Source organism: Pelobates fuscus, chromosome 8, assembly GCF_036172605.1.
Source record: "Pelobates fuscus isolate aPelFus1 chromosome 8, aPelFus1.pri, whole genome shotgun sequence".
Taxonomy (NCBI): Eukaryota; Metazoa; Chordata; class Amphibia; order Anura; family Pelobatidae; genus Pelobates; species Pelobates fuscus.
In genome coordinates this window covers 55,478,097-55,489,512 of record NC_086324.1, presented here as the reverse complement: position 1 = coordinate 55,489,512, position 11,416 = coordinate 55,478,097, and the positions used below count along the sequence as shown (strand labels likewise).

At 39.2% G+C, this 11,416-nt stretch overlaps 1 protein-coding gene across 1 annotated transcript; it reads right to left on the bottom strand.

The window, feature by feature from the left end:
• Positions 1-10,857, bottom strand: TMEM237 (transmembrane protein 237). Its single transcript, XM_063429415.1, has 12 exons — positions 10,820-10,857; positions 10,711-10,721; positions 10,525-10,581; positions 9,037-9,132; positions 6,814-6,928; positions 5,844-6,001; positions 5,478-5,601; positions 5,208-5,399; positions 5,037-5,110; positions 4,608-4,701; positions 1,350-1,471; positions 1-183 (listed from the first exon to the last, which is right to left on the bottom strand). The coding sequence occupies exons 1-12, from the start codon at positions 10,855-10,857 to the stop codon at positions 116-118; spliced, it is 1,149 nt and encodes a 382-aa protein (XP_063285485.1). The 3' UTR covers positions 1-115.
• Between the last annotated feature and the right edge of the window lie 559 nt (positions 10,858-11,416).

Here is an 11,416-nt window from a genome sequence, read left to right as displayed (position 1 = left end):
TCAAAAATAAATAATTTACACAAACATATAAAAACAAATAAAATGTTATAAAAATATACTGTTTAGAAAATGTATAAAATAATTTTCAAAAAGGCATCAGTTGGAACATCATTTTTTAGGCTTGAATTTTGATCCCTTTTTCGATGTCTTGCTGTTCCTCATCTTTAAATACAAAAATGGCCTCTGGGGGAATAAACACACAAACAATACATAGGTTTTTGTATAGCAAAGCATAGTAGATCATAGAAATAAATAAATAAATACAGTAGAACGCTATACATTACATTTTTAATGTCCACTCTGTCATGCTTTTTGGACCTACCAGTTCCCTATTTATCAATATCAGAAATAATGCATGCCTGGTTGCATTAGATCTTAATCCCTTTAAACTCTGATGAATGTAGTTAGGAAAACTATTCCCAAACTGCCAACCACAGCAAATGATTGGCTAATAGTGATGTCCCGAACAGTTCGCCGGGAACCGTTCGCTGGCAACAGTGTGTACGCGGTTGCGAACACGTGCGATGTTCGGTCCGCCCCCTATTCGTTATGGAGGTGGGAGGGTCTGGGAGGGAGGGTCTGCTGCTGATTGGCTGGAATGTGTCTGCTGACAGTGAGGTACAGGGTCAAAGTTTACTCAATGATGACGAATAGGGGGCGGACCAAATATCGCGCGTGTTCACGCCGGCGAACTGTTCGGGACATCACTATTGGGTAATGTCAGGTACAATGTTGGGATATCATGTTGATTTTTGTTGGCTACTTTGTAACAATTGCTGACATTAAGAGGGGCATTCCAAGTATCGGAAGCATTTGATGGCTTATGGTACGTTATATTGAGCATAAAATCCTATCTGTACATTGTGCTAGAAAATTTATATTTATAGAGGGAAAAACAAACTATTTAACAACAGGCTTTTCTCAAAACCGTCAGTCCAAGCCTAGGCATTGTCTACAGGAGGCCTTTCTTCTCTCCTAAGCATAGCAACCACAGGACATGCACTGTGGTTGCTATGGAAACTCCCTACCTGGTTTTCTAGGGCTGGCTAAGGAATATAGGAACGAAGGTGTTCCTTGCTTCCCCAAGCAGGGAAAACCAAAGAATACAACAGGTGGTAGCGGAGGAAAAGTCTGGGGGTGGTTGTAACATGAGTAATGTCAACAAAGCAGAGCTGGAACGGAGGAAAGGTGAAGAATTCTCTATATTTTTACATTGAATACTTTATGATTTTTCACAACACGTTCACTTGAAACAGCAGAGTATACAACTGTAGCTATGATAATAAATTCTAGCATGTTCATCAAAGCGCTTTACACTAAATCTCACTATATTTCTAGAGATGTCATACCTTCGCTGTGATCTAGATCTGGACGGCAAGACAGGAAAAGCCAGGCCAATCCAACCAATAGAGCAACTACCAGATTTACCACGATCCATGGCTGAAGGATCTGCGTTTCAGTATCTGCCTGCCTGAGGTGAAAAAAAATAAAAAACAGCAGCAGTCATTATTAATGAGGTTATATCATAAACACAAAGGAGCTTCGGTCTTTGGTGTGTAAAAAAAAAAAAAAAAAAGCACTTCATTTGTGCAAGAAGTGTCATGATACTCCTGAATAGGCTTCTTAAAGTGAACCTGCCGTGCTAATATGACAGTGTCCATGGATATTCAAAGAGATTCCTATACACTTCCTGCAAGGGGAGAGAGGAAAGATATCCATCTTTGTTCTAGCTTTCCTGGAGTGGATAAGAAGCAAGTTTTGTTTTCCCTGGTTGTCTGGATATTACAGTATTAATTTATCTGAGTGATGTATGTGTGCGACACCCTCACAGCACCACTTGTTTGGAAGGAATGTTGGAGCACATACTGGACTACCCAAACATCATGAAACAATCACGTTATCTGCCTTTGGAAGCAATGCAGAGGTAAATGTGCTTTATAATTCCCTCCGCTGCACTGATTTCCCCAGTAAAACAATTCAACAGCGTTTACTGGGGCGAAGGAAGGAGGACCCGAGGTTAAAGAAGAATTGACACTTCTTAGAGAAGCAGAGCATTGGCCAGATGACCATGGCAGCAGCTCTTTACATGTCATCAATCTTAAATGTCCATAACACTCAGCAAACCATACAGCACAGTGGGAAATTTAGTGTTATGTTCCAAGTCTTCCCTAAACCCCGTCCCTCCGAAGGGAGGGGAAGTGATGTCACCAGAAGAAAATCAGTCTGCCAGAAGAACTTGCCGGCAGTGTGGGATTTAAAGGTAATATTTTATTTATTTCAACGAGGGGTGGGGGGAGTATCATGACTCCAAGGGTTACTCCAGCCAAAACCCATGTTTTATTAATACACTGTTTTTGGTTGGAGTAAAAATTTCAGCTATTTGCCTAAAAGGCATTTGCTCTCATATGAATAAGCTCCCTCTTGTGGATGCTTATTATAGCAGCACTTTGCTTATAATATATCTGTGACAGCTACATTTCAAGTAATCTAGAGATTAATAATATTTTTTATATATTTTTTTCCATTTCAAGAATAAATAGGAGTTTAACCCCTTAAAGACCAAACTTCTGGAATAAAAGGGAATCATGACATGTCACACATGTCATGTGTCCTTAAGGGGTTAAAAAAAAAAAAGAAGCAAATCCTTGTATATAGCAAGCTTTAATTCACCGGCTGGTTCTTAACACACTTTTTGTTTGTTTATCACCAATTTAAAAGGTTAGTGTATCTGCACATTGTTTTTGTAGTGGTTGATACTGCCAATGTGGAACCTGGAATCAATATGGCTGAATATCACACTCTGAAGACCTGAGAAGCAGCTAAAACATTTTAAGGTGAAATAGCAGAATTTCATACAATCTCCCAAAAAAAACAACTAAGATGTGAATTTGTAGCCATTTAGCCTTAATTTTGAAAACTGATTTTCAAGGAACAACTCACTGTTCAGGCAGTAAACCCCTTTATTATTTGCACAAGGTACTGTAATATAGAACTGTAGACATCTTTTCTAAAGTAAGGGTGCCGAGAACCTCGGCCATTGCAGTTTGTAGGAAACGTCTTTAGGCCATTGTAAAATTCTTACCATGAGAGCGTCTGAAGCGGACAGTCGCATGGCCGTGTAGCTCTGGACCAACAAGCGAAACAAACTTTAATACCCGCATTTAAACTCACGCCAAACCTCACACGGGGAGACCTCGAGACCCCACAGGCACAATGGGCAGGAAAACTAAAAAGGCGAAACCTGACAAGCCCCGCCAGGGCATGGATATCGGGAAATTATGGCGGCAAGCACACGATGCTGCGCCTCCAGCAAATCCGGTACCGGTGGGGACCAGGGCGCACCCTTACTATAGAAGCAGGGGGCAACAGGCATATAATCCGCGACATGCAAGAGGCCACTGAGAAGCTGGGTTTACTTGGCCTCCCCTTGAACGCACTGGCTCAGCCGACGCGACCAGCAGGCCAAATGCACCCACCAGGAGGATACTCAGCTGAAGCCCCGGAGTTTGTGCCCCTGAGAACACCCGCAGACCCCTATGCCAAGGTCACAACTTGAAGCTGCACATATCCTGTAGGTCTAGCGTAACATACTGCACAACACCGTGCATACCTTCCGATGACCTGAGGACCCAGGCATGCCTGTAACTTTACGTTCCCTCACACTTATGCATAATATGGAACTAATCTACGTTCTGTGAACTTTTTATATTTTTTACATATTTTTTATATTTTATGTTCCTTTTTCCTTTGTATTTTTTTATATATATTTTTATATTTTATGTTCCCTTTTTCATTTTTGTTACCATCGTGGGCCTATGCTCACACATCCAGACAGCTAGTTATGTCTGATGACACCAACCAGTCAGCTCCATCGAGAGTCTATGCACTAGCTATATAAGCACTTACTATACATAACTGACATCTTGCTATCAATACGTAGCCCTCACACACTGCATGTAGGCTCTGCTTATAAGACCTAGATCATGAAATAGGGCATATTCATAAGTATATTCTTACTGTTACTTGATCTGTACTAAGTACAATGTGCGACGCCTCCAACAATCTATTGGCGACACTTGAAAAACAGCATGTATAGTGCAGGATGACATGTATGTCATTATTACTTTAGAAGCGAGCTACCGCATTATCACGTGCCTTTTTGTTAACTAACATGTTTCTTTACACTGTTCTTTTATAAAACTAAAAACTGTGCTACCACTTGAACGCATGTATTCAGCTTGTAGTCTACAACTTAATATATTCACCACTAACTATGTACCGTAGGTACTCAGGCTTGAGTGCCATATTACTCCTGAAACCCCTTATTAGTCATATAGGCATACTAACCTTCAGCTACTATAATCTTCACACTCCAACAATCGTACTGTTTCATCAAAACGATGCATAGATATACCTTTAAATGTTTAGTGATTGATGCTGTTCCATTGTGTAAATAACAAAAATGTGCAAGAAATCTGAATGCCATGTCATTGTCACAAAATGTATGATATCATTTGCTTTGTCCCGCTGTCGTGGCATGGCAAACTTACTCTGTACACCAATTGCACAATAAAATAAAATAAAAAAAAAATAAAATAAAATCTTACCATAAGCTGCCATTCTCGGTTGGCGGTGTGTAAAAGTTAATCCGATCACTTGTCATCTGCTGACTTAGGGCCAGGATAATTGCAGCAAAATACACTAAGAAGATTTTAAATAAGTAAATATTAACTATTAGACATCTGAAATATTGCCACAAATCACAGGTCATGTAGATCTTGTAGATTGTAGAGAATGTTATACAAAAAAGTACTCTCTCCAAACTGGATTTGAGATAAGAGAATTAAATGTAAATGCAAATATCAAACATGCTAAATAATCAGTCTTAGCAATAAAAGAGCAAATAAAGCCATTCGTAAAAGGCATACATCAATAACATATTACAATTATTTCATATGCACAAATTTGCCTTTAAAATGAAAAAAATATATAGATAAATCAATAATTTGGGGATGACTTGGAAGCAGAGCACTTACAGAAGGAAGCCACAGCAGACTGATCTAGTGTAAGAAACCGGTGCAGTGCAGCGGAGGCGCTTGCCAGATCAATCCTAGAATGAAAAAAGTACAATAATATTAGCTGACCAAAATAAAAATATTAGAAGTAAATATATAAAAGAACAAAGGCTTACTGATAAAGTAAACAACCTGTCGAAGGCTGAGATGGTGCTGAGAGCCAACAGGAAATATAAGAAGCACTGGGATGGATATGCCAGACCTTTGTAAATCTCGAGCAAGTTAGAAGGCGTGGAAAGCTGGGTACCCGAAAGCACATAGATCACAACGATATTCCACACGGTGTAACCCGCTAGAAATCCGCTGCTAAACAGTCCGATGATCCTGCAAATCAGGCTCGAGGTTAGACACATTGCTTATTATTCTGCTAATAGAAACCAAACAGAATGTGTTCACATATACCTGAAGACTCGGTGTACTGAAAGAGAGACATCCATACTGGTCCAAGTTGGTTTAACATCCATGAAAACATCCACTTGGTCGGCAGTTTTAATGATGCTGGATCGACTGGCTGCTTGAAACCTCCCTAAAGCAACAATGAGAACACTAGGTTGAGAAAAATGCATTGAGACACTGTCCCACAAACCCTGCTGAAATCAACAGGTAACAATGTGAATGTAAAGGAATGGTGTAACAAAAATGTGCATATATAAACATAAAAACCAAAACAACAAGGAATAAGAATTAAACAGTGATTTGCTCAGAAATGTTATTGCGGGAAAGTGCTGAAATCTACAATTCCTCATCTAGGGAATTCTACGAACTTACGATTCTTCTCTACAAACAGTTTGCCCACAGGCTGGCTGGCCAAGGATGGTGATATATACACAGGATGTGGCTCTGGTGTCTGAATCTGCCCATCAGGAATGATATCTTCTTCTTCGACACCAAGTTCGTTGGAATATTCCTCAGGGGGACGAGTTTTTCTGTAGAAGAGGATAATAGTCAATGCACCAAAACACATGGAATTTTACCGTATTGCACTAGAAAAGGGGGCTGAACCTCTCCCTTCCGTTCCCTGTCTCGTAGTGGTCCTTTCCCACCCCCTTAGTCTTTCTCTCACCCCTGTCCTTTAGTGTGTCCCCCCCACCTTAGTAGTCCTATCCCCTCCCTGGTGTGCCTCATTACCTCTCTTTTAGCATGACCGAGCGCAGTGGACCTCGTTACAGGTGCTTCCGTTTCCTGTACCCAGCCGGACTGGGCACAGGTAACTTCCTGCTGGGTACAGGAAACTGAAAGTCTTGTACCGCGGTCCTCTCTGCTCCACTCAAGGAGCTGTAGGCCAATCTTTGTGCACTGTTTTTTTCTTTTAGTAAACCAAGTATCCCATAAACGTCTGCATGGAAAGAACAGTGGTGGATGTGTATACACAGAGAGCTACCAGTAACTTGCGTTTAGAGTCCTCCAACACCAGCGTCTATATTTGTGCGCTGCATGCATGCACGCACTTCTGTAGGTATCCCATAAACTACAGTTAAATTTCCCATTTGCTTTAACATGAAAAAGCTACACAGGAGTTATGGGGAATCATACAGTGACTACCTTCTCTTAGAATGGGAGACAAGCTGGGGAAGACAGTTTTTAAGATGATGCAGATTTGCACAGTTTGAGTCTTTTTTGTCCTTTTAATTGCTCCAGGTGCATTTCCCTGTTGTGCAGAACAAATTCTACATGCATCTAAGGTACTCAAATGGTTCTATATGACTTGAAAAGTAACCTATATTATTTTAGCACTCACTTGGCCCTGCGACGTGGCTTGCGAGCAGTGCTCTCCTCTGTCGGCTGGTACTCATTACCATTCTGTACTACAGATCCTCTGGGAAAACTTGGCTCGTTGAATGAAGTTTCAGACTCTGATGATGAAACAAAGCACATAATGTATCGTTAATGTTTAAATTTCCTTACACGAAGAACACAGATTGCACATTTGTGTTGCTATTAAAAATAATATATATATATATATATATATATATATATATATAAATAAAAAAGACGGGCATTGAAACCTCTGAAAAAAGTCCAAGTCGGACTGAAACGTTGACTGTACCTTTGCAGAAATAAAGGATATATTGCACAAGACTATAAGCCCTCTGAGTACATTTCTCCCCTGTGCAGCATGTTTAATGTTAATGGAGTAACAGGGTAATCAGTGATACTGTGCATGTAATGGATCTATCTGGGATGGAAGCCAAACTGAGTGCAGGCACCAGGTAACTGTGCTGGGTGGTGAAACCAACCCACTAAAATCAAAGGTTACCTAGTAATCTATGCCGTTACTCTTGTTTATTAACTCTGACAATTACACGGTTACATATCCCAATAAGGAATAAGTGAGACATGCTCCGCTTTACCTCCCACCTCTGAAGAAGCAAACCTACTAACCTTCAACACTTTATATGAATGCAACTAGCCTGATCATACAGACCACAAACTACATTAGTATGCAATATATTGAACTCAAACATGGGAAATTAAAATTTATTTATTTTTTTTCCTTTTTTATAGTAGCTACTAAAGATTTAAAAAAAAAAAAAACACAACCCAAAAAAAACATTTGCAAGAACACAGTAGAAATGCCCATGAAATCATAGTACTATTCTATAAGTTTCTTCAATAATGTGATTCTATGACAGACAAAAGCAGAACTTAATATAGGAACTTTTATTGATGGGTAACTTAAAGGGACACTGTAGGCACCCAGACCACTTCTGCCCATTGAAGTGGTCTGGGTGCCAACTCCCACTACCCTTAACCCTGCAAGTGTAATTATTGCAGTTTTTTTTTATAAACTGCGATAATTCATTGCAGGGTTAACTCCTTCTCTAGTGGCTGTCTACTAGACAGCCACTAGAAAGCACTTCCTGCTCTATAGCTGTGTGAGGACCTCCAGTGTCGCTCAATTCCCCATGGGAAAGCATTGAAAGCATTTTCAATGCTTTCCTATGGAGAGCTCTAATGCATGTGTGCGGCAGTGCCGCGCATTAGGTCTCCTCAGCCGGGATTAGTCTCACCCACCGGCTGACATAAGGAAGAGGAAGAGCGGCATCGCTTTAATTACACTGGATTCCATAATTCTTTAGTATTTAAGAAGATATTATATACACTGTTCTGCTCATCCCAAGTCTAGGCCGGCCTCTCAGGAGGAGGTAGTGGTGGTGTTATATCTACTATGGTTTAGTAGCTATACCACCAATGAAAATATGCATGCCTTTAATTATGTATTTTTCTTTGTGGGTATATTTAAAAGCAGCCCACAAGAGCTGCAGATCTTTTGTCTGAAGACTTTGCGAACTCTTCCTTTCTTCCTCAACCCAGACTTTCTGCGGTGTCAAATTATAGGTAATTGAAAAGTCTCTGGGCAATAGCTGCCTTTCAAGATTAGCTCCACTGAGCTAATTAAACCAAGCAGTAACATGACCAGTTATCTGATTGGTTAATTTAGAAAAGTACTAATTTCTATTGAAATCCCCCTTCCCCTCATTTTACAAAAAAAGGACACACTCCTCACACATAAAAGCATTTCAGCAAGCTAAAGTGCTTTAAGGATCTAGAGCAGGCATAGGCAACCTTTGGCACTCAAGATGTTGTGGACTACATCCCCCATAATGCTCGCAAAGCATCATAGGAGGTGTAGTCCAAAACATCTGCAGTACCTTTACCTGGTGTACCACTGCAGGGTGTTTAACAGGCACTAAGAAGATTTAACCCATGGCTTACCAGCTAGGTAACCAAATTAACCCTCACCATGCTGTAAGCATGGTAACCATGCCATGCATCCACTACAACCATCACATTAGTTAACCATATTTTGACAATGAATAAAACAACATTTTTAAAATGGATAATGAATCATGGCCACTGGACATGACAGTACCTATTTGGAAAATAAATAATAATAATAAAAAATAACAAAAATGCTACCTATTACTTTGTGTTATTTTTCTGTTTGGTACTAACTCACCTTGGGGCAACTTCTTTTTTTTCCTCTTTCGTTTTTCTGGCGTTAGAGGTTCTGTGCTCTCAGAAGCCCTAAATGCTGTTCCTTGCAAGATATCCTCTGCACAAAATGCATAAATCAGAGACACAACATTTACTTGTGAATATTTTCGAAGGCAAAAATTACAATAGGACACCAATGTTTATATGAATATATCCATTTATGGTTTCTCCTTATTAATAATTATTTATTTATAAAATATTTTACCAGGAAAGATACATTGAGATTTCTCTCGTTTTCAAGTATGTCCTGGGTCCACAAATCATTGCATTGTTACAGTTAGTGTACAATAAATGGGACACTTTAGTCATCAAAACAACTTTAGCTTAGTTGAGCAGTTTTGTTTTTATATATTATGCCCCTGCAGTGTCACTGCTCAATGCTCTGCCATTTAGGAGTTAAATCATTTTGTTTGTGCAGCCCTAGTCACACCTCCCCGCACATGACTTACACAGCCTTCCTAAACACTTCCTGTAAAGAGTCATCTGATGTTTATACCTTCTTTATTGCATAGTTTGTTTAATTTATAATTTCTGATATACTGCTCTATTAATAGACCCCACAGGAGCCTCATGTGTGTGATTCAAGTTCAATATGTTCAGATTTCTTTCGTACAGTCTGTTCTGAAGGTTACTCCATTAATGACAGCCAATATGCAGTTTAATTTAATTTAGGCAGTTGATCTGACTACCTAGAATAGTGATGATTTTCTGGTCGCTATTTGATTTGCAGATTTAGTTTATTTTTACAGATCATCTATTTGTAGACGAATTAGACCACCAATTCTATTAAGAAATGCACACACTTTACTCTCAAATTAAGGCAATGGCTTCCATAAGCACCGCACCTGCTTAAAATTAAAATGTTCCACGTTGTTCCCACCAACTTAATAGGGTACCCACATAAGTCATCTCCGTGGTTCAACTATAGCCAATATTCCGACACATAAAAAATGCCATCAAGGCATTCTGGAAATACCACTTGACCATTAGGTTCTGGGTTTACAAATATCGCCAGAATGACTCACTGATATTATTTTCCCCTACCACGAACATCATTACTATGCATGATGTAGTGGTTATGATGCCTTGGGTGTTCTTTTTATTTTTACATTGATCAAAACATCATTCTTCTTCTTGGGAAAAGATGGCGCGCTCGCTCTCTCTCTCTCTCTCTCTCTCAGCCCACATGCTGCTACCGGAGAAGAAGTCTACTCTGTTTGATTCTACTCAAACAGTTAGCCCCCTGGCAACAACGGTTTAATATTTGATTTTTTTGTGGTCCCATCACCTTCAGGCAGCCCTGTACTTGAATGTCCTAATTTAGCACGAGACCTGGGTTAAACCATGCTATACTTGTAACAGGGTTTGCTCATAATGCACAGTGACATGTTTTTAATACATAATTAGAAACATTTATCTGCAAATTTAAAATAAAACGAGAGACATTTACCTGATGTGTTGCTTGCTTTAGGTTTTTTCTTCTTTGGCCGACCAAGAGGAATTTCATCTTTAAAGTAAATTATAGTTACAATAAATGAAAATGCCACAACATGTGGGGGGAAAGGGAGGGGTGAGACAAGCTTCCATAACCACAACATCCATTTAAATAATGTAGTTTCATACACTATATACTTACCCTGAGGTGTACTTTAATCACAGAAGGGGTACAATGCAAACATGGGGGGAAAAAAGATGATAAAGCAATGTGAAAATTGTGAATTCAGAGGAGTTCTGATAGATACTACTGAGACATTGTGCAGCTCACAGAGATGGTAATAGCCATCACTAGCAAAATGGTTGTAGCAAACACCGCCAAAATATTCAACAAAAAAGTAAAATTCCATATACACATTTGCTAGCAGCATGTATAGTATTGTTAACGTTAAGTGGCATTTTTTTGCACATTTGTAACAGTTTCGTTTTAAATGAATGTGTGCTCCAGAAATAAAGGACCATTTTGTAGAAAATATATTATTTCCACATGTTCGTGTTACCTCTAAACAAATTTATTGATTAACCTATATAAAAAAATAAAAAATATATATAAAAAAAAAAAGGAAGAAGAAAACATTAAGCAGGCTACCTACAGTAAACTGTAACTTTCAACATGCTTAGCCAGTCAAATGCTGGATATGTATGTATATATATATATATCACAGTGAAGTTAACAGCAGCAATGGGAGAGACTCAGGGCCGGATTAATATAGGGGCCACTGGAGCTGGAGCTACAGGCCCATGTCCATAGAAAAGGCCCACTAATTACAAATAAAAACAATTTCATTTTAATTTAATTTTTTTACTACTCTTGATTTGTGCAGAGGGACTTAATTATTGGGACTTAG